The following is a 25118-nucleotide window of genomic DNA, read 5'->3' on the forward strand; positions in this document are numbered from 1 at the left end:
CAAATAGTTCAGCAAGAGTTGAATGTGCCTGTTTTGTGGGATAGCAAGACATTCTTTTGGGCTGTGGTTCCTCCACAAGAATATATGTTTAATCCAGTGGTGGCTGTTGGTCTTTCAAAGAGGGGAAGCTCATTTTCGGCCTACATTATAAACTTATTTACCCTATTTTTTGCACTAAATCAATCTTAGGTGTTGATCTGCCCTGCTGTTTAATTCTAATTTTTTCCTCGTAAGGAAGACTTTCAAATGGCTTCACCAAAATCAGGTCGACAATATTAGCACTGTCTGCCATCGTGCGCAGTTTCACCCATACGACGCTAGCCTAGCCTACTGTATGAATGAATGAAATGAACGAACGAACGAACGAACGCTCTAAAACAAAATATATTAAACTTGGTAAAACTGAAACAAGGAATGTGGTGTATAATTGTGTGAAATGTATTATGCAAATTGACTAGCAATTTCGCCAAACAAATATAAAGAAATAGGTTGCAGCAGTTTGTCTTTCGACTACACTTGAGAAATCCTCGATGGGACTGAGCGCGAAATAGCTTCAGTGACTTCTTATAGTACAGATTCGCTGTCAATCAAAAGGAGATGCAGTCTTTCGACAGATCCTCCAATCATCACGCTGAAGCCCGGAGTCCGGGCCAGCCCACTCCTCATTCACCCCCAGAGACGCTGAGCGTCCGTTGGCGGGACATAATCGCAGCATTTATCCAATGACCGTCTATTTTCGAGCACTGAAAAAACTGTTCAGAGCAGCCCCATTGAAGTCAATGGACGCTCGGCTTCAACAGGGAAATGCACTGACGCTACGGGAATGTATGAGAAGTAAATCGAGTCAGCCGATCTGCTATATGTAATGTAGCTGATTCTGAACGAACTCGTCTTCGAGATGAACGTGTTCTAACGCATTTTTAGTCAATAGATTGTTTACACAATAGTACATATTTGACCATTATTTTTTTGACATTATAGGGGAAGCTGAGCTTCCCTTGCAGTCTTAAAGAAATCCCCACTGGTTTAATCATACCATCCTTCAGAGCAACCTACGTTAAATGTTTCATTCAATACATTTGCAGTGATTAAACGTAACCATATCAACCATAATTATTATGTGTGTCAAGTCAAGTCAACCTTTATTTATAAAGCACGTTTAAAAATAATAGAAGTTGACCCAAAGTGTTTTACAGATCAAACAAACAAAATATGTAAAAACATACTGATTTAAAGATAAATATAAAATAAATGAAAACATTTAATGTCATGTATAAATCCACTTCAATCTATTCAAAAGCCACAGAATAAAAATACATTTTTAAGAAGATTTAAAAATGTCTAGTGATGAGGCTGGCCTCACATGGAAATGGAGACTATTCCATAGATTAGGACCTATCACAGAAAAGGCACGTTCACACTTAGATCTACAGCAGCAACAAGGAACCTTCAATAGAAGTTGATCAGAAGACCTGAGTGCTTTGGTGGGGAGTAGGAGTGTAGAATGTCACTGATATATTGGGGCGCAAGACCAGATAGTGCCTTGTAGACAAGAATCTGAATTTTAAAATGAACCCTGAAATTTACTGGAAGCCAGTGTAGAGATGCTAAAACCAGAGAAATGTGATCCCCCTTTCTTGACCCTTTTAAAAGCCTAGCTGCTGCGTTTTGAACAAGCTGAAGGCGGGATAATGCAGTTTGGGGCAGACCAATGTATAATGAGTTGCAATCGTCTAACCTTGATAAAATAAGTGAGTGATCACAATTTTCAAGTCTTTATGGGAAAGAAAATGTTTTATTTTAGCAATATATCTAAGGTGGAAAAAGCTACCCTTGACAACAGCACTGATCTGCTTACTGAAAAGTAATGATGAGTCTAAAATCACTCCAAGACTCCTCACATGATCTTGTACTTTCGACGACAAAGGACCTAACTGGGAAACCAGGCCAGGTAAGGAGGACATGGAAGAACTTCAACTTAAAACCTGAACCTAAAATCAGAACTTCGGATTTGATTTCATTTAATTGTATGAAAAGGCTTGCCAGCCAATGTTTAATATATTTGAAGCAATTTAGGGCATTCTCAGATGAACAATTCTTGTCTACACTCACTGGGAAATAAAATTGGGAATCGTCAGCATAACAGTGATAAGATGTGCTGCACTTATTAAAAATAGAGCTCAGAGGAAGCATATACAGTGAAAATAACAAGGGTCCTAAGATAGACCCTTGAGGGACACCACACTGTAATTGAGCCGAGGTAGAAGAAAAATTACCTAAATTAACAGAGAATGTCCTTTCTTTTAAATAGGAGGAAAACCACTGGAGGGTTATCCCCTGGATGCCAACCATACATTCTAGACGATTGAGGAGAATATTATGGTCAATTGTGTCAAACACGGCACTGAGATCTAATAAAACTAAGATGACAGGTGAACCTGAATCCATGGAGAGTAAAATATTATTAGTGACCTTCAACAATGCAGATTCGGTGCTGTTCAAGTCTCTGAAACCAGACTGAAATGTATCAAAATTGTTAAATGTATTTAGATAGTAATAGTAATGCGAAGAATCAACTCTCTCCAAAATCTTGGAAATAAAAGGCAGGAGATTTGGAGATTGGTTTTTAACAAAGGATGTAGAATTGCATGTTTAAAATTACTTGGAACAACTCCACTTGCTAATGAGCTGTTAATTATCAGTGTTAGTCACACTGGAACTGATAGTCTTGGAAACTTCTTTAAGAAGGTGTGGAGAAAGAATATCGAGCTTGTAATTGGAACACTTCATTTTTGGAGACTACATCTGCTAACTGTTCTGATGTAACTGGTTGAAAGTGAGTTAGGGAGCTGGACAGTGAAGGTATATGTGGTTGATCAAATTGTGTAGGTAAAATCGCACCTTGAATCTGCTCAATTTTGTGAGTAAAGAAGTGTAAAAATGTTTCACAGTTCTCTTGGGTGGCATCCAATTATTAATTGTTTTGAACAAAACTTTTGGTAAATTTGCATTATCAGACATTAATGTAGAGAAAAACGTAGCTTTCGCTTCCTTTACAGCTCTCTGATAGTTTGTTAAACACTCCATTAAAATATCATAAGAGACCTGGGGTTTGTCTCTTTTCCACTTGCGTTAAGCTTTTCTGCACTCTTGTCTGATAGCGCAGGTGACGTCATTTAGCCAAGACTGTGAAACACCCTCTCCTTGGCTTGAGCGGAGCGACGTTATCAAGTGCAAAAGTACAAGATTTATTAAAAGCTTCAAACAATGATTCAGTGTCGAGTCCATCTAAGACTTCATCTGTAAAATGTGTTTGATAAAATTCTGAAAAAAGATTAGCAGTAGACGAGTGAATGGATCGGGAGTGGCATAAGGGCTGAGAAAAAGTAGGCAGAAGACAAGTAGATACAGACTCAAACATTATTGAATAATGGTCAGAAATGCCAATATCTAAGACCTCTAAGTTGGACACAGAATGACTTTACGATAACACCAGATCTAATGTATGACACATATTGTTAGTAGGACCAGTACATTTTAAAAACAATTTAAAGACTCAGTGAGGGAGATAAATTCATTTACCAGAGGTTTCGATGGACAGCATACATGAATATTAAAATCCCCAAGAATCAGGAGTCTATCACCACGTGACACCAGTCCAGAGAGAAAGTCTGAAAATTGTTCGAGGAAGTCTGGATGGATTAAATTTGGGAGGTCTGTACAGAAGTGCACAGATGGCAGGACCCAAGATGTTAATCTTTAAAAATTGGACCTCAAAACTGGAATATATGCCCATAGGCAGCATTCTGCATTTAAAAGAGTTTTTAAAAACAGTGGCAATGCCACCTCCTCATCCTGAAGTCAGTAGGGAATTTAAAAAGTCACAGACTGGCAGTGTTAGATCCCCCAGGGCCATTTGTTTGCCAGGATTCAGCCAAGTCTCTGTGATGAATAAAAAGTCCAATGATCATGATATAAAAAAGTTATTCAGCATAAAAGACTTGTTCAATATTGAACGTGCATTTATGAGGGCCATCTTAGTAGTGGTGAAATCTGTCTTTTGTGGTGAAATAAAAGATTATCAAAATTGGCACTCTTCAAATCACTTTCACTAGTCGGAGGGCTACGGCGTGAAGACAAGGTGTGGTGGTTGTCAGGGGAATCAGCTGGTATTCTGCAGGGATGCCGGCGTGACCCTTGATGGACCCTAGGGCGACACGTAATTCCAAGAGCAGTGCAATAATTGTATACTCTGAGGAATTCAAACACCATAAATCCAAAGATGAGTAGAATAAAACCATATCAGAAGAAAGATGATTGCATGGACTTGCCAACAAGCAGGGAGCTCTCCGCTGAAACTGGTGAGGGCAAACTCCAAAACTCCAGTAGGCCAAGATGGGCAACAGAAGACAGAACATCCTCAATGCATCCACCAATGCTACTCAAAATCAAAGTCCACATGCTCCAAACTCACTGGACATCGATGATGGACCAGGAATCAAGCAGCCTATTTAAGACTGCACATTGCAGTGCTGGCGAAGACTATCAGTGAGTTCAGTATTGTTAATTTCTTTGAAGTGATCCAGTCAGGCATGAGGTGCAGCGTAGATTTCAAACAAACTTATAGTCACTAGTCCAGAAGATTGTTCGTAAAAGAGATGTATATAGCTCGATTTCCTGAGGTCACTCATACGAAAGGCCTCTGAAATAAAAGCATTTAAAAAACAACCCGGAGAGATGCGGCAGACAAACATGCCAGTGTTCACTCTACCTGAACTCTTCCGGACTTCGACATGTGTGATGCTTTGCAAATATGTCGATTAAGCATTGCTCTTACTTGGGGGTAAAGGTTTGTTCTAAACCTACTGTAGCTGGAAGGTGCGTTGCACCTCTATTCTGCTAATTATCAGTGGATTAAAAACACTGTCAGTTCTAATGCTCTTACATCAAAAAAGAATAAATTCTTTCTTGAATTGGACCGACATGACTACTTTTTTATTTGTATTTCTTGCCTCTGAAAATGACTCCTTGTGTTTGAAGTTAGAGTGTGTAGTATTGGTGTTCTGCCTTTCCTTGGTCCACTATCTTTTTGGAAGAATTACAAGCTTGACCCATTTAAAGTGTTCATAAAATTGACATTTTCTTCCATGTTGATGTACACTCACTGTGAACTTTATTAGGAATGCCCGTACACCTACTTGTTCATACGATTACCTAATCAGCCAACTGTGTGGCAGCAGTGCAATGCATAAAATCATGGAGATATGGTTCAGTTAATGTTCACATCAACTATCAGAATGGGAGAAAAATGTGATCTCAGCTGAGTTTCCGTTAAGAAATGTTGGTGCCGACCAACGTGTACAGGAATGATAATGTTTGCCGGATAAATTGGAAAAATTCCGGTCATTTCATTTTGGTGTTTATTTTGAGCCATAACGCGATGGACTATGCATAATAATTAGGGCTGCCGATTTAAACCGTTTATTCAGTGCGATTCATTTTATTAAAAATAATGCGCTAAAAAAAAATTACACAATTAATTGCATGCCCCCGGACCGTAATAATGAAGAGTCATGAGAAATGCAAGCTTGTAGTACCACCTGTTTATTCCAGAGGGCAGTAAGTGAAACTTCAGCTGTATGGGCAACGCATAGTTTATACAGTGAACAAAACAACCCTTCAGCAGACAGCATAACACAAACATGCTTTACGTTCTTGCGTTCAAAACACTTGATGGATCGCAAATTCAAACTAAGGAATCTCAATATATGTTCTAAGTATTAAACTATATTTACCTTGACACAGTGACCTAAAACATTTATGTTTCTGATGCAATGCACACAAGACGCTACACAAGCATTTGTCTGACACAGGTACAGTATATTGACGGGTCCTTAAACAAGCCCTCATAATAAATTTCGAACTGAGACAAATTCACTTGTGAAATGGATTGCTGTGAACTGTATGCCAATGATTGACTTATGTTCGATAATATGGTCATAAACAAAAATAATTGTAATTTTATATATTTTTATATATATATTATATATATATACAATTTTTATATTTAAAGATAACTATATATAATGATTTCATCATTATATATTGAATTATTGTTATATGAGGGGCTTTCTCAGAAAATATTTGTATATGCGATTAATTAATCGGGACACCATGTAATTAATTTGATAAAAAAATGTAATCGATTGACAGCCCTAATAATACTATATAATAATGACACAAAATGGCCACTGTGTGTTCAATATATAATGGCTGTCATGGAATAAGCTAATAAAAATACAAAAAATCAATCACCACATATGAAAAGTGGGCATTACAAAAAAATCTATTACATTTGCCACATGGCCTACGGCTGTGCAATATGAATAATATGCTTCTATCTGACACACACATCTGTGTTTTATGTGAGTGTCACGTTCACTTTCTCTGGAGCACCCAAGTGCAGGCGAGTCCAGAAGGCTTCCTGAAATTTACAGGAATGCCAGAGCAGGATCACTTGCACTACTTATTCACTTTTGACCCAGGGAAAACCCTGAAGAGGAAAACATCTCCACAGATGGGACGACTCCCAAACAAGTCAAGAAAATTAAGAGGAGCTTGCTGTTAAAACAGGTGCTACATCTGGTGTGGATTCAATCTATTTTACCTCTTCAAAATGAAGCACGCAAAAGAATATTATGAAGGCAAAAGATGTGCTCCGCATTATTTCGGTCATTTATGTTTTTGCAAGAAGAGGTTTATAATAATTTAATATTTATATTCTAAAAGAAGTGTTTACATAATTTGGATTATTTTCTGCAAGCAGTGTTTATTTGCATTTTTTTATAGGCCTATATATACATTTGTAGCCTATTATATTCTTTATTCCGTTGCTTTGGGAAGATCTTGAATTTCTTGAGGAAAGTTTTTAATAATAATAGGTCCTCAACATATCAGACTGAAATGTGGCATAATGTGAAATTTAACATATTGTTTTTATTTATTTATTTTTTACTCCAAAACATTTTTCCAAATAAAGAGAAAATTATATAAAAGGAAGTATTTTATTCTCTGACTGGATGTTATGATTGTGTGGGAAGCAGGAGAAGGCAGACGGGAGGTTTGGACCCAAACGCGGTTTTATTAACAAGCTTAAACAAACAAAATAAACAAACACAGGAACAAACGAAAAGTCCACGATGGAAAACACAAAATAACATCAGGAGAACTCAGGTTGAAAAACATCCACAAAGAGCACGAATGAGCATCAGGGTGAACATTAACAGTGAACATGAAAACGGTAACGATTGACAAAGGAAAAGGAAAACAACAGGGTTTAAATAGACAGACACAATGAAGACTAAACGAGACACAGGTGAGAACAATGATGAGTGCAGGCAGTGAGGGAGGCCGGGAATTGTGGGAATTGTAGTTTTTAGACAAAGACAAGTGAAACACGGAGCGGACAACAAGGAAAACGTGACATGGAATGGGATAAGTGACATGTGAAACAGAAAACATGGGGCAGACAACAAGGGATCATAACACTGGATTACCCAAAAAATAGGCATTACAATATGGTTATTTAATATATAAACCCATTGTAATTAGTTAAGAAAAAATTACTATACAGTGAATAGTTAAGTGAGTAGAAGATGAACTGATCTCCAAAAGGTATAACGTTAAAGATTATTTTTATTGATGAAGTTAAATATATCTTTTGGCACAATGAGCAAAGGTATGTTTGGAGAAAAAAGGGTGCATCATTTCATTAAAAGAACACCTCTCCAACTGTTAAGCACAGGGGTGGATCGATCATGCTTTGGGCTTGTGTTGATGCCAGTGGCACAGGGGAACATTTCTCTGGTAGAGGAAAGAATGGATTAAATTAAATATCAGCAAATTCTGGAAGAAATAAAAATGGTATTTACCAGCTAACAGAAACCCTGTATCTTTGTGATTTCCAGGTAGGTAGGTCCAGCCTAATAAGGGGGGACTCTACAAGCATGGCGACCAGGGCAGCCCAAGGGAAATGCAGGTCCGCCGACAAGGGGACCGTACCGCAGGAAATACATCACAGGTAGTTTGCCTGAAAAGGGAACTAAGCCCGTGGAGCCTGACCCCAGTATAGAGCACCTGTGACTCGTAGTGGTTCTGGCCGCAAATTGCTCCTCTGAATTCGCCGGCCAGAAGGCTAGGGAGGAGAACATCCAGGGAGCAATGCTTAGCGCGCTGTGTGCAAGCGGAACACCCGGTCGGTTGTGCCAAGTTACCGAGTTCTACCGGAACTGATAAAACACGGGACGAGACCGACTCAACCCTGAGATTTTAATATCTGACAAATGTATTGGGTCTTGCTCAGCCCACTGCTCTGCAGATGTCTGCAAGGCACGAGGCACAAGTATGCCACACTTCTCGTAGCTTGTGCTCGAACAAGGGGGTGGGCACGGCCTCGGTGTGATAAGCTAAGGAAATACCATCAACAACCCAGTGAGCTGACCTCTGTTTGGAGATTGCGTTCCCTTTCCGCCATCCGCCGAAGCAGACAAAGAGCTGCTCAGAACATCTAGAGCTCTGCGTGCGGTCCAAATAAATGCACGTACCGGACACAGCAACGAGAAGGCTGTGGTTCTGCCTCCTCCCGGGACAGCTTGCTTGCAGGCTCATGACCTGGTCGCTGAAGGGGGTCGTAGGACCCTTGGGCACGTCGTGGCCTCAGGATAACATGAGAATGTGCCGGACCGAACTCCAGGCAGGAGTCGCTGACAGAGAACAGAGATGCAGGTCCCCAACCCTCTTGATGGAGGCTAACGCAGCCTGAGAGGACCACAGAGAGATTCCAGGAGGGGAACAGGCTAGGCCTGGGAGTCGGGAATTGTCGTGACTTTCGAGGTCAGTGATGATGTCATTCTACAGGCTGTGGAGGGGAGTGATGGGCAGTCCCGCCAGGTGCCGGCATTCTCGGGACACAAGTGGATCGCAACCGCTCTGTCCACCTGGGGGACCTCCGTGTACCCGAGGGCCGCCCCGCCATTCAGGGTAGTGAGAGCGGCCGAGCGGAGGGATCGTTCCAGGCAGTAAAAGGTGCGCCCCACAACCGCGTCAGCTCGTCATGCGCTTCTGGGAAGAACGGGGGGGCGTGACTATGAGCGCCGCCCTGACCCGAGGAACTGATCGAGTAGCCGTGAGGGGGGGACGGAGGTTTCTAGTCCAGCCTCGCGCTCACGGCAGCCAGGGAAAGCATAGCGGACATCTGCGCGTCAGCCTCAGACTGGGCGAGCAGACCTGAAGGTGGGAGCCCAGATTAGTCATCAGCATCAGATGCCGCTGTGACGCTCTCCGATGCAGTGCCGATGTCGTCATCCAATTCTGGGGGCTCAAGGGAGAAGCTCGGACGGAAGCAAGCAAGCGTGCCGGGGGGGCGGGTGGCTCTTGGGGATTTACCCGGCATTTAACCGAGCACGTCTTCATCCCCAAATCGCCTTCATCGCCAGCCGGTTCGTCCTCAATCCCGTGGGAAGAAGGAATGGCACGGGGGACGGCTGAAGTGGTATTCTCTCGTGAGAAAAGAAAGCTGCGATCGCAATTTGCCATGGCTATGTTCTCGCACTGAGAACATGAACCATTCATAAAACGCTGCCTGCATGTGATCGCAGCCCAGGCACGCGAGGCAGCTTTTATGACCGTCAGAAGTTGAAAGAAATCAACTACATCCAGGAACTACACAGAGGCGTAAAGACATCTTTAAAAAGACGCGACCTGAAAAGGACGTTCAATGCCTGCTGTATATTGCTCTTTTATGAGTGGGAACTCAAACTCTTTTAGAGGAAATAAACTCTTTTTAGGAGGAGAAACACTCTTTCAGGCAATGAAAGCGCTGTCGAAGCGCCCAGGGGAGTGGACTGCACAGCGTGCAGAGAGAGAGAGAACGCCAGCTGGAACGCACCGTAGATCCAACAGCAGTGCTTATCACCAGTAGAGGTGAGTGGAACAGTGGTGAACTCAGCTTGCTGTTGCACAACTGTTCGGCTCCAAAGAAAAAGTCTGACTGGCACTCGCTGCCCCTCTTCCCTTTATACCCGTATTGGCCTTTTCTCAGGTTCAGAGGTACGTTTTGCGTCCCAGGAAGACCCCTTGTGTCACTTAATTCGACACAACATCGAGAGAGTGACAGAAGGGTAACCATTATTTGCTGCTTGCTATTGAGAATTTCAAGAGCATTTGTATTTGCTGTTGAACATGTTGAGAGTTGTTAAACTCACCGCTGAGTTGTGCGCAGCGAGCGCTTGGATGTTTACTGCAATTTTATCCAAAAGGTCAGAAAAAAGTGATTGGCATCAAGTCACTGACTTTCATTAAATAAAAACATTACATCGTACTAGGAGACTCTGAAAAGTGGTGGTACGCAAGAAAAACTGCCAGTACTCTGTAGACAAAATTAGAGAAGTGCAGGTACTGCGTACTGGTTCCTCCCATGTCTACTGCAGAATTTTGTGGTTTATTGGCCTGCGAATGTGTTGTGTGCGTCATCCCTGTCTTGTTTTGCGCAGAATGACCTGTGTAGAGATTATCATCGTGGCCTAGACCCCCACTTATCAGTAAGCGACAGCCTGTTAACCAGACATCAGCATTAGAAGTACAGTCCTGAGCCAGCTCTGTTTTTCCCCTCACGCTGTGTGTGTCAGTGCTACACAAGGCAGGACGCACTGCGAAAGAATCGCCTTGACCGCCGGAGTGGGGTCACTTCGGTGAGCAGCAGGCTTTTGGCACCAACTCAAGAGCTCTTTACTCCCAGAGCCCCTGCACACGTACACAGACACACACACACACACACACACACACACACACACACACACACACACACACACACACACACACACACACACATGTTGTGTTTCCATGTTTTATGGGGACTTTCCATAGACATAATGGTTTTTATACTGTACAAACTTTATATTCTATCCCCTAAACCTAACCCAACCCCTAAACCTAACCCTCACAGAAAACTTTCTGCATTTTTACATTTTCAAAAAACATAATTTAGTATGATTTATAAGCTGTTTTCCTCATGGGGACTGACAAAATGTCCCCACAAGGTCAAAAATTTCGGGTTTTACTATCTTTATGGGGACATTTGGTCCCCACAAAGTGATAAATACACGCTCACACACACACACACACACACACACACATATACACACTAAACGCATTTACTTTACTTGCACATAGGCAACCACCTCCCTCCTAACAGCCTCTACTGCCTGCTTTTTCCTTTATCCTGTTGCGCAGGATATTTGTAATGTAGTAACATTGCTAATTTGCTGTCATTGTAGTTTGAGCCAAAACAGAAATCAGATTGCAGGAAAAAAGAAAGAATGCAACTGTTGTTTTTTCCTGCTTGAACATGCAATAGACTAGATTGTTTTGTACTGTAAGCAAACATATTGAGAACCTGTATTGCTCAAACTTTGGGTTAGGGAATTGAACAAGCCTCTAAACATAATTTTTTAACATTGGTGCACAACACATCCCATGCTGTGCTATGGCCATTAATGATACAGTACGTTATATAGTGTGGCTTCTTAAGGAGAGGTGTGTTATTACTATTTCAAGTGATCGGATTCATGGTTTGTGTTTGATGGATGATAAAACAGACAAAAAAAATCCCATAGACTTGTATTGAAGGAGGGATCCAAGCCATATTTATGGACCAGGGGCCAGATTCATAAGTCTTCTTATGAAAAAATTAAAGGATTGTTTCAGGTTCATCACAAGTTAATAAATATAAAAAAATATCAAATTTTGGTCATATCTCCCATCCCTACTTGCATCCACTTTTTAATTTTCTTGCAGCCACCCTAAACATCCTAGCAACCACTTAGCAATTTCCTAGCAACCCCTTGAACACCCTAGCAACTGCATAGCAACATGCTAAAATCCATTCCTAAGAGCTTAACAACCATATAGCAACATCCTGGCAACTGTCAACAACACCCTAATATTGTGGCTACAACTATCGCAAGGACAAGCAAAAATATTGTTTCTTTTGTCACTCTGAAAATGTGTAATTGAGTTTTTATTTAAAGCAGTTGAGTGGCTGAGTTCACAGGAAGCTCAGAAGTACTACAGCTCTTTTGAAGTATAATGAAAGGCTACAGTGAGTTGGACTGAATGTCTAAACGAAATGGCTGGGCTGTCTGCCTCTGTGAAATGCATTCTACTCACGTATTCGGGCTATTCTACTTCCTGACTCATTTAAGAAAAGCACTTGTTTCTCCACACTTGTGTGGGAGGCTGTTGTACCAAGAAATGCATTTGAGAAGTTGCTTAAATTTTCAGAAATTGTGTATTTATACCCGAAAGTAAGTGACACTATATATCAGTGGGGATTTCTTTAAGACTGCAAGGGAAGCTCAGCTTCCCCTATAATGTCAAAAAAAAAATGGTCAAATATGTACTATTGTGTAAACAATTTATTGACTAAAAATGCGTTAGAACACGTTCATCTCGAAGACGAGTTCGTTCAGAATCAGCTACTCGATTTACTTCTCATACATTCCCGTAGCGTCAGTGCATTTCCCTGTTGAAGCCGAGCGTCCATTGACTTCAACGGGGCTGCTCTGAACAGTTTTTTTTCAGTGCTCCGAAAATAGACGGTCATTGGATAAATGCTGCGATTATGTCCCGCCCACGGACGCTCAGAGTCTCTGGGGGTGAATGAGGAGTGGGCTGGCCCGGACTCCGTGCTTCCGCGTGATGATTGGAGGATCTGTCGAAAGACTGCATCTCCTTTTGATTGACAGTGAATCTGTACTATAAGAAGTCACTGAAGCTATTTCGCGCTCAGTCCCATCGCAGATTTCTCAAGTGTAGTCGAAAGACAAACTGCTGCAACCTATTTCTTTATATTTGTTTGGCGAAATTGCTAGTCAATTTGCATAATACATTTCACACAATTATACACCACATTCCTTGTTTCAGTTTTACCAACTTTAATATATTTTGTTTTAGAGCGTTCGTTCGTTCGTTCGTTCGTTCATTCATTCATTCATAGAGTAGGCTAGGCTAGCGTCGTACGGGTGAAAATGCGCACGATGGCAGACGGTGCTAATATTGTCGACCTGATTTTGGCGAAGCCATTTGAAAGTCTTCCTTACGAGGAAAAAATTAGAATTAAACAGCAGGGCAGATCAACACCTAAGATTGATTTAGTGCAAAAAATAGGGTAAATAAGTTTGTAATGTAGGCCGAAAATGAGCTTCCCCTCTTTGAAAGACCAGCAGCCGCCACTGCTGTATATGTAGTCTCAGCCAGTCTATATGGTCACATTGCACATTTATGTGTAGTGTTTAAAGACCCACTGTTTAGCAAAGAGCACTCCGGCTAACCATGATTTGCTACATGTTATTGCTAGTCAATTGAGCTGTTTAGTTGTGACGTCAATTTGTGGGCGAACCTGAAAGGACAATGCTGCCTTCACATATACCTGGAAAGCACCTACAGTACGTTCAAGTTGGTCATTCGTTATTACAACTTGTTCCACAGTCTAGTCAAAAACAAAATTTGAAAGAAGCAAAACTAAAACAAAAACACATAAACAGTAAAAAAGCTTGACAAAATGGTTCTTATGATACTGTAAAAGTTTTTTTCCATTGTATCATGTATCAATTTTCAAAAATGAATACACCTGCATGTCTTTTTCACAACCTATATTATTTATTAAAACATGGTATATAGCAAAATATTAATACATTTGCATAAAACAAACAGCAAAGGTCGAGTCTTTAGCTTTACATTAGTTTACTATAATATCTGTCATATGTACAAGTTTCCCACTTGTACATACTACTTCGCTTGGTAATTCGTGTGCTCGGAACTTGTAATTAAGATTTTTCCTATTCCACTCAGAGGCCATCCCAGTGGAGTTTCCAATTAGTTTTTAGAATAGGAATCTTCAATTTGCAAGTAAAATAAGATTTGTGGTAACATTGCTTAAAGAGACTTTGTCCATTTTGTTTTAGGTCATAAATTACACACATGCATACCTAAATTGTGGATTTTGAAGCTGTTGTGTCTTTTAAAAAAGCATGTTGCTAACCTGTTGCTAAATAAGGACTACAACAGTCGTCCATTTTGTCAAACACATAGCTCACATGTTCATGGTAGTTGTAGTCCTTAATTTTCATTTTTAATAAAACACAGCAGCTTAAAAATGTATGTTTAAAGTAAGACTGTATAATTTACATTCTAGTGAAAGTCTCTTCAATCGCGGATTTTGAAGCTATTTTATTGTCTAAAAAATTGTATATACTGTAGCTGTGCGTACAAGATGTCATCAATACTTTGGTCCATTTACCCAGAAGAGAAAGACTGTGTAAATGTGTATATATCTGCTTAAAGTTTATTTTGTCCACTTTTTAGGAGTACATTAACATATATAGATGACCTGAAAGCTAACATACATGGACTAAACACTATTTTTTAATGCATGGGGTCTTTAGTGTAGTTAGTGGTCTTACACATAGATCCTGTTGATAATAGGCAGGTACTGTTGGCCCTAGCTGAGTGGCTCCATGTCAGGCCAGGCCTCATCCATGGTACAGAGCCCCTCTGTAGGGCCAGAAGCACTCAACATTATTGTATGTGTGTGTGTGTGTGTACTGAGAGGGATGAGATAAGTAGAGAGAGGAGGATGAGATGCATCTGTCCAACTCATCAAACCCTCTTTTGTCCAGTGAACTGACCTCTATTTGTTCTAGTTGAAGCACTAAAAGGAGCCAGAGCACTGGATATTCCCACTACCAGCTCAATACATACATACCCACCCCATGCCGCATTGTATGTTTCATTGTTTTATGCTCATGGAGAGATTACCGCTTCATGATTGTGTTCTATCAACACTATTGTTTATTTTATTATTCACAAAGCTAATTTGTTTAATTTTTTCCAATGTTAAATGCTTTCTCATATCCCACTATATACACTCTGTAGAGATATTGGTAATTGTGCAGAGAGAACTATAAGTCATTCGTAGGTTGATTTCCCAAAAATGTATAAACACTGTGGCTCTATCATAATATTGTGCTCTGATTGTTGAAGCGGCCCAACATGTCAACATTAGCTCAACCAATGATGTGAGTTTGGGAGTTTGGGAATTTGCAATTCTATTTTCTTCACGGTCACAAATTTCTTGTGCAATTTTTATTCCAATCCCTATTTAGTTTTTGTAATGTGTTCTGTAATTTCCAAATGATATTGAATATTTAGTAATATTAAGGCTACTTCCACACTAATAGATTTTTTTAAACACATTAATTAATGCTACGTTTACACCTCTCATCCATGATAGAATGATGTTTTCCTTCACTGAAAATATTATATAGTGTTGATGTGGCCTTAGGAAATAATGTTTGATTTATCCATCAAGATTTGATTGTGCTATATTGTAATACTTATTATAATTTAATTTAGTATTAATATAATAAATAAATACTGATTAATATTGTTTTGGCCTGCCCATTTGGCATTGGTTAATTAAAAAATTGAGAAGGCAGTTATTACATTTTGATGAAAGATAAGCCTATGAATTGTTTTCTTTAGAATAACATACACAGAGTGAATTGTGCACAGGAGATTTATTAAGCAAGTGAATAGTCAATTTTGTTTCATCATGTCTCTAAGGTTAAGTTTAGAATAGTCATGTCTGATTGCAGTTATTTACACTTAGACTAATCCATGTCCTGCTCATTCAGAAGAATGTGTGCTGTGGTTAAGATATAATGGGAACATTTGTAAACAGACTTCCTGTGTTCTCTGCCCCCCTCTCACAGGCTAATATTGGCCATATGGATACAGTCAAGGATATGGGGAAAATGATCATGGGAAACCTTGCGCTAATTCAGGTTTGAGACATTCTAAAAATATCAATCATGTTTTTGCTGTTTACCATTTTTTAATTCAGTCTCAAATTGTGCAAGCTTTGTCTTTTTCAGATGGCATGATGAAATGAATCAAAAACAATTATGTAATAATGACCGTGTGATCTTTTTCTTGGAAATGACCCTGAACCCCAATTATGTCATGTGTACACTAATGATGAAAGAGTTCAAAGTAAACTTGACAGAAACAGAATGGAAGACTTTGATCTTTATCAAGATTGTGTGATGAGTAAAAAAGAGGTGTCTGAGTTCATAGTGACCCTCCTGTTTTCAGGTTCAGGCTACTGTGGTCGGCTTCCTGGCCTCCATCGCTGCAGTCATTTTTGGCTGGATTCCAGAGGGCAATTTTAAGATGGGTCATGCCGTCCTGCTCTGTGCTAGCAGCGTGGCCACAGCATTCATCGCTTCTTTACTGCTAGGTGAGAGGATTGAGTATTCTACCTTTGGGTCACGAGTAACCAAGTAACGTGCAATCAGCAAGTGCAAACCATTTTCACGTTGCATTTTGTCTGCAGTTGAGTTACGATTTAGGCCACATCCACACTAATACAGTTTCAAAATGCATTAATTTGGCTAAGTTTGCGAAAGCGATGTGCACGAATAGTCGACATTCAGTGAACCGTTCGACACACCTCTATTCGAATACCAAAGTCACTATATGGTTATTCTACACGTGCAGTAGAAGTGTGCAACCAGAGCCTGACAGGACCAAATAAACCTTCATGTTTCAGGTCGGCGGACAGACTTTAGAAAACGATGATATTAGGAAACTGAAAATGGAGTTTTCAAATAAAATGGATAAGTATACATGATGTTAATGTTTTAAAAACATTCTAGAAACCACATCTAAGATAAAACAATGTAACCAAGGTATGATGTACCATTTACACATGTCCAAAATGTGTACATAAAAGAACATTCTGTGACTTTGAGAAAAGTTACAGTAAATTTGTTCTCAATACAATACAAGAAAATGAGAAAACATTGTAAAAATATCCTTCTGGTACATGGTATATAAAGTTTTAATCAAGAAAACAAAAACAGACACACTGCAATGTTAGTGGAATGTTTTGTTTAGGTTTTTAAAAAACATATATTTTAGAATGGATGTTCAAGGCATAAATACAGTTTTGTGAAAAACTGTATTAGTGGGTGCCACCTTAAAATATCTGAAAACCTTTAAATGAATGTGCTAACCATGTCACAACAATGTTTTGGCAACATTATGAAAATACATATTTTTAGATTTTAAAAGGACGTAAGGACGTAGGGTAATCAAAAACTTTTTCACACAACTGTGTGATAGTGTGAAAATGTGCTAACTGGGATGAATACCAGCTAATAGGCTTATGTTCAAAATGCTAATTCCAGACCTGAAAAGACAAAGAGGCTCCCAGGACTAATTTCAACACTGTAGTGGAAATATATTTTCCAAACAGGAGGTATCAAAAGCTCAGCCTTTGTATTGTTTGGGATTAACACAATCTCCTGTGTTAATTCTAGCATTTCAACACTAATGCAGCAAATCTTTATTTTCCTCTTCCGCACTTCCAGGTCTTATCATGATTGGGGTTATCATTTTATCCAGGAAGGTTGGCATCAACCCAGACAACGTGGCCACCCCCATTGCTGCCAGCCTGGGTGACCTGATCACCCTGGCCCTGTTGGCTGGCATTAGTACGGGCCTGTATAAGGAGCTTGGTGAGTGGATGTCTCAAATGTTTGGCTCAGCTATTCAAATACATTAGAACATTCAGATATCTACTGTCAGCCAATATTATGAAAGTGCTAGGGAATATGCTAAGTCATTAAATATCTTGTCTTATACCCCAAAGTTTGTAGTTTAAAACCCTGTAATGGGTGATTCATTGACTATTACCATAGCACCCTTAAGAAAGGGCACTTCATTGACTGTAGCTAAGCAATCAAGGTTCATGGACATCTATTGTATCTGTTGGTTTTCTAATAATTCTGCATTCTCTCCCATGGGATTCTATAGTCTATGCATAGAAATGTATGGAAGTTGTGAAATTTGGCACACATTAATAAGGGTATGTCAGAATATATCTGGTGCAAATTGTGGGCTGTCTCTCTAAAACTCTGTAGCACCACCAGCGGTTTGAATTTCACATCCATTTTAGCTAATAACTGGTGAACCAAGTGACCTAGAAACAAAATGATTTTTTCCTTGGGCCATGTTGAGTTGCAAAATGAAGTTGTCAGGCTTCTGCTTAGATGTCCTCCAGTTCTGTTATAAACTAACATCAAATTTTACAGGTAAACTGCAATAAACCCACTTAAAGATAACCATTATCTATCACAATCACTGTAGGCAAGAAAACGTCCTATAACCTGTTTTAACCCACCAAACCACTTCAACAACCTTATTACTAATTCTAAAACTTCCACTCACCCACTCATATTTCCTGTGGTAATTTTTCTTTTTCTTAGTTGGAAACCCCAAGGTCTTCCTTAGAAAGGTTTAATAAAGGTTTAATTTACTTAAATGTCCCTCGTAAAAGAAAAAATGGCTAAATTAGGACAGCGTGGGAGAATGTCAACGATTGACTCAAACATAGTATCTTAAATGTCCTAAATAACTTCAATGTTGTCTCAGATTTTTGGACCCCACTGTCCTTCTTTACAAAAGAGGGGAAGCACAGATGTCGGTTGAAAAAATATTAACTAGAGAACTTCCTGAATGAAAATAAAATATAAAAAATACCGAACATTATATTTACAATTGTATTTACAACATATACAAATGTCAGTGGCAAAAGTGAATGACATTTAGTGATGGCAAATAATCACTAAATAAATTAGTTAAATTAACCACAACCAACTTCTGCACCACCGATCACTCTGCACCTACTGAATGACAGCAATTGTGTTTTAATTTGAAATGCTGTCACTCACGTACACCACCATTTCAATGACTGCCAATTTGTTATGTGTTTCAGCATGTTTGAGAGCTCAACCAATCATCATATAGTGAAGCCAGGCTTCCAGGTGGGATAAAAATACATTGATTGAAAGCCCACTGTCCAATCAACAATCAGATCATTTCCCTCATGTAGCTCCCATAGACTCCCAGACAAGCACGCTATCTGGGCGGGACCCAAAATTATGCATTTAGAGCCTCTTGTCCAATGAAAATCAATCTTTTGCTCCACTGAACTCAACGGGACTTGTTTCTGCCTTAAACATCAATGGAGTGAACATAGCAAACGTGTTGTATGCTATTGCACACTTTTTTAACCTAAACTACTGAACTGGGACAATAATTATCTGAATTATAGAGATTAGATGCAATTGATTAACATGCCATTGTGCAATTTTAATTACATTTTAAAGGAAGCCGTGCTTCCCGTGAAGTCTTAAAGAAATCGCCACTGCACTATATATACACTTGTTCTCCAAGACAACTGTTGTACCATATGCTCTAGTAGTGCTAATACTATTTGGTTCTCACCTAACATTCTCTGAAACCAACGTAAAAGTCCCTGTTATTTTTTATCTGTGTTCATCCTTGCATCATTCACCTCTTCAATCTTTTCTGGGTCAACGTGTGGTTTTTGTTTACTGTTAAATCTCATGAGTAAAACGTGGTGTCAGATTTCCCTGAAAGATCACGCTGAGTCATGTTATAGCGTAGCAGAGCTTGTTGCGGCATGTCTGGGCTTGTGGATGCCACCTGCTTCCTGCTTTTCTTTGGTGTGCAGATGGTGCTTTCCATCGTAGGGTGCTTGTTGTATCTTATAGTATCCATTAAGCCAAACACACTACAGGACTAAAAGCTGGCATCCTATGCACACTTAAAGACTCGCAGTCTCTTGTTTTCTGTCATGTTAGTTCACACGTGTTGGTGCGCACAATACACAACTGATCACAAACTGTGTGTCACTAGGCCCTTTCCCACTGCAGGAACTAAAGACTGTTTTAAATACTTTTAGACGGAACTTGTAATTTTGTCATTTTTGCACATGAAGAACTATAGTTCCTCTTAGCAATTTAGAGGGACTTTTTTAGCTCGGCAGCCGGCATATCGTCAGCATATGTGGCACAATGTTAATTGTATGCAACTGTATTGCCATCTCATTTCTTGAAGATCTCTACGCTATCATTGGAGATAAAGACACAATAACATCTTTGTAAAGGGATCAATGGAAAGGAGGAGGTGAGAACCGGCATGATAATATAAATAATAGATTTAATGATAAACTTAAAACAAAAGACAAACACACACATGACGTACATGTCCGTAAACAATCTCTCTCTCCCGCACGATCCTCTGCAGTCGACCTTTATCCCTCTCGGGAGGCTTGATTAGCCTAATACTGGACCGGGTGTGTAGGATCACGACCCCCGCCCTGCCGCGATCTTCTAAAGTGGTTTGGCTTGTAAAGAGACACCACTCTCAGATACTTGAAACAAATATGTTCATTTTGATTATGCATGGCATGGAAAGTTCACAGTAATGCATCTGTGGTTTGTTCAGAGGTTTGGTGGTGACACTAAAAATGAGAGTAAGCACATCGAAACTTTTATGGTAAATAAAAATTGAATGTTTTTGTTCTTGAACATGTCTTATCAAGCTTTACATGTCCAAACCTTCTGGATGTAAAACATTTGCGCTTGCCAGAAGTTACAATAGTCGGTGAAGCTTTCATAGTGCCCAATTCAACCAGATTGTTTGTCAAATTACACATGAAAGACTGTGGAGTGTTGTTGATTTCTCAACCAACTTTTGGATTTGTAACTGTCTGACCTTGCTTTGAATTAAGCTGTATCATAATTAGAGCATGTCTGTCATAACAATTGTGCCTCAAGAATGTAGATATGTATAGATTAAACATAGCTGGATAAGGTCAAATGAAAGCTTATTCAATTAAGCTAACTGTAGATTGCTTTCCTGACAGAATTCAATGATTATGCCAACCCAATGGTGTGTGCCTTCTTCGTTGCCCTGACACCCATCTGGGTACTGATTGCCCGGCGAATACCTTCCACCAGGGAAGTTCTCTATTCAGGTTGGGAGCCTGTCATTATCGCCATGGCAATCAGCAGGTAGGACAAACCCCATTTCATCTTTCACAGTGACGGATAGATTACTGACTTGAGAGTGACAGCAATCTGTCAATCATCAACACATTTATTGTACGCCTTAACTGTGATATATTTTGTTGTTCAAATTAGAATATTTGAATCATGTATGTGTATCTTCTATGTGCTTTTGAAATAGTGTTGGGGGCCTCATTCTGGATAAGACGGTATCCAACCCCAACTTTGCTGGAATGGCGGTATTCACCCCTGTAATCAACGGTGAGTTTCCTTATGACATTGTGTCACATGATTCAGTGTTTCCATTGGTTGATTATACTACCCCACAATAGGGCTTGCCAATATATAAAATATTCAGTAAAATTTTACAATAATATTGTATTCACTAACATTAGTTAGACACATTAATTAACACAAACTAACAGTGAACAATAATTTTACGGCATTATTAATGTTCATTTCTACAAATATTAATACATTTTTACATGAAAATTTGTATTTGTCGACATGGTTAATGCAATATAAACTAGCATGAAACATGTTTTTGTATTTTGATCATCATTCAAAGTTGGTTCATGATACCTAATACAACGAAAAGAACATTATTGTAAAATATTTATTATATATTCGCGAGGATTTTGCTGGTAACATAACATTAGGCAGCATTGAGAGTATTGCAATGTTTTTAATGTGCTTTTTATTTGCTTCTTGTCATTGATTATGTTTCAGGATTCCACGATTTGTCAAAACAAAGATGTTTTAATAATGAATCAGATTTAAACTTTAGTCGCAAAAATGGTGCCAGAGTTGCTAAGATAATAGTGTCTCAGATTTAAACTTAAGTCACAAAAATGCTGTTAGATTGTCTAAGCTAATAACATCTCAGATTTGAACTTTAGTTGCAAAAATGGCATTAGTGTTGCAGTTAATAGCGTCACAGATTTAAACTTTAGTTGCTAACTTTTATTTATCTTGTAAATAAAATGTCCATATGAAACATATGAAATGTCCATTTCAATGAATCAATTTAAAACTCTGATTTAAGATTCTTTTGTCAATACTAAAAAATGTTCACAGAAGTTCTTATGTGGCATTTTTACATGCTTTTAAATGTTTTAGTGAAGGACATTTCAGCAAATATTGCAGTTTATTACTATGTATGGTTATATTGGAGCATATAATTGAAAATTATAAAATATAACTCTTCCATGTTTTGAATTTTTAAATAAATTATTATTAATAATTATTATTATTATTTTAGTTGTTTTTAACTAGATTTTTACTGTCTTTTACTTCTTGAAATAAACATTTTGAATATACTTGCCAACAATGACTGTTTGGTTGAAATAATGTTTCCTCTGATTGATAAAGAAAATCACAATTTCGTCATTTAAGCCATTTCAGAGCAATAGATAAATATTGAGATATGCAATATTGTGAAAAGGCTGACATTTTTAGCAATGTCGCCAAGCTCTAGCCCACACTTTGAAACAAGAGTCACTATGCCAGGTTTGACCCTGATGATCATTGTGTACTATTGTATTTGTTTTGCCCTGCTTCAGGTGTGGGTGGGAATTTGGTGGCGGTACAAGCCAGTAGAATCTCCACATACCTGCACATGAACGCACTGCCCATAACAGAGCCAAACCCAGCACCACAAAAATGTCCCACTCCCTGGAGCACCTTCTTCGGGTCAGGTGAGTGAAAAGAAATAGCGCTCAGAGTAAACATACCCTAAACACACACATCAGTCCTATTATTAGCAAAGGCATTAGTAAATATTGATAGTTGTGTATTTGCCTGTATTGTGTCTCAGTGGCTTTGGTCATGTTTCTAGAACAATACATATTCTGACTCACCTAAATGACGTATTTGTTTTTTTCTATAATCAGGTGTCAACTCACGCTCTGCAAGAGTTCTCTTCCTGTTGGTCGCTCCTGGTCACCTGATCTTCCTGTACACCATTAATTCTTTGCAGGGGAAGGGTGGGCACACAACTCTCACCTACGTATTCATTGCATTTTACTTGGCCGCAGCTCTGCTCCAGGTAAAGCCAAGTACCTGTCTTGTTACTGCTCAATCATGTTTGTGACCTAATGAAATGAAATTGTGTACAACGAAATAGCTGGATCATATTTCATACCAAAATCAAACAAACTAAGTAAGATATTATATTTTGCATAAAGAAAGTCTATTTTTGGAACATTAAGATTTGTTGCAATACTCTTGGCTATCGTTTAGTCTGCCTATAGTTAGCGTACCCCTGTTTCCCATCAATGGAGCAATTGATGCATGAAGTGTCACTTCCAAGTTGTTGTGATTGTCAGTCAGCAGGGGGCAATAAGCGCAACTCCAGCTGCACAGGCAATGCACAGCTGTAAAGACAACAACTGACAGCTGATCAAAGCGAGCTGGACAGTGCAAAGGGCAGGGGTCTTGAAAGGCGAAGTTTCAAACTACATTTAACTTGACACAGTGTTCTAAAAATGCTGCGTTTATTGCTAGAGATGCTGAAAATCAGTGAACTGCAATAGAACCACAGTGAGACGCACCTAAGGCATCCATCTGACGCATGTGTACAGACCTATGAGAACATCTCTTAAGTCTACCTGGGGTGGCTGTGGCTCAGGTGGTAGAGCGGGTCAGCTGCTAATCACAGGGTTGGCAGTTCGATTCCTGTCCCACACGACTCCACATGCCAAAGTGTCCTTGGGCAAGACGCTGAACCCCAAGTTGCTCCCAGTGGTAGGCTAGTGCCTTGAATGTGTGTAAATGGCGCTTTGGTAACCTCTAAGGTTAAAAAAAGTGCTATATAAGTGCAGAACATTTAACATGGACACTGATCCAACTGCCTAATATGCCGTTGGTCCTCCGCATGCCGCCAAAAGAGTTCTCATCCAAAAATACTCCACGTGCAGCAATGACAGTTTTGCAGATCCTTGGCATTCTAGCTGTCAGTTTTTCCAGGTACTCAGGTGACATTTCATCATTTCACCTCAAAACAATGATTGACTGACGAGTTTCTAGATAAAATGTTTATTTTTTTGCCATTTTTTACCTAATACTGACCTGAAGACATGCCAGTCTATTGCATACTGTGGCAACTCAAAAACAGTGATGGCTGCTGAAAATGGGGCCTGTCTAGATTTGATAAAAAAAAAAAAAAAATTCAAATAGTTATGGTGCTGTTTTTTACATCAGTAATATCCTAACTATACTTTGTGATCAGTTGAATGCCACTTTGGTGAATTAAAGTACCAATTTCCTTCCAAAACAGCCAAATCTGTACATTATTCCAAACGTTTGGCCGCCAGTGTATATTAAAAATATTATAGATTGACATCCCTATATAACATAATATAATTTAATTAAAATAATATAATAATACTTCTCTGCCTGTCAAAATGAGAAGAAAACAAAAAAATATGTAACAATATAATACTTTATTAACATTTTTCAAGCAAAGCCTTTGACAGTATGAAATGCACCAAAATAGCATCAATTCAAGTAACATTAAACGTCTCCCAAAGACTTTGTGTGAGTTTGACTAATTAAAAGAACTAGTCCTCCCATATTTTGCATATTCATTGCATTAGTCATTAAATCTCTTAAATGGTCATCCCCCACAATATTAATCAGCAGGCTGTCCTTGGCTGTCTGCTTTGTTAAAGCAATCGTGAAGCTGCGTTTATGATTTGTGTCAGAGCGCCAGTGTGAAGCACTGCTTTGAACTCCACATGAAAAGCATTTTGGTGATAGTTAAAGGTTAACATTTAAACTACATTATAAAGTTTTGCACTCCCAACAAGTGTTTATACTGGTTTATGCTGTATTAATGGTAAATCGCAATTAAGAAAAATGAATGCGTTAAACTTTTTCAATTAAATCACGTGTTTATTTTTTACAGCTCTAATAATTCTATTAGCAATCATTAATATGTAATAATTCTCGTAATTTTATTGAATGACAATGTGATTTGTCAGCATTAGAGTAGGCTACTAAAGAAATTGGGTGAGGGGGTTTAAATTTGCCTTATTCTTATGAAGATAATGCCATAATGCAAACAATTTGCTTCTTTTTCTTTATGCAAGATTTAATTCTTATTTTTTCCTATTGATT

General features: G+C 39.0%; 1 protein-coding gene across 2 annotated transcripts in view; it reads left to right on the top strand.

The window, feature by feature from the left end:
* LOC127625721 (solute carrier family 41 member 1) overlaps positions 1-25118 on the top strand; it is a 40502-nt gene that overhangs the window by 11447 nt on the left and 3937 nt on the right. For both annotated transcript variants that reach the window (XM_052101083.1, XM_052101082.1), the window contains exons 4-10: positions 15831-15902; positions 16213-16357; positions 17493-17639; positions 20858-21005; positions 21181-21260; positions 22562-22696; positions 22892-23046. In XM_052101083.1, the coding sequence (XP_051957043.1) occupies positions 15831-15902; positions 16213-16357; positions 17493-17639; positions 20858-21005; positions 21181-21260; positions 22562-22696; positions 22892-23046 (882 nt within the window). The remainder of the gene's footprint in view (positions 1-15830; positions 15903-16212; positions 16358-17492; positions 17640-20857; positions 21006-21180; positions 21261-22561; positions 22697-22891; positions 23047-25118) is intronic.

The sequence above is a fragment of the Xyrauchen texanus genome, chromosome 32, assembly GCF_025860055.1.
Source record: "Xyrauchen texanus isolate HMW12.3.18 chromosome 32, RBS_HiC_50CHRs, whole genome shotgun sequence".
NCBI lineage: Eukaryota > Metazoa > Chordata > Actinopteri > Cypriniformes > Catostomidae > Xyrauchen > Xyrauchen texanus.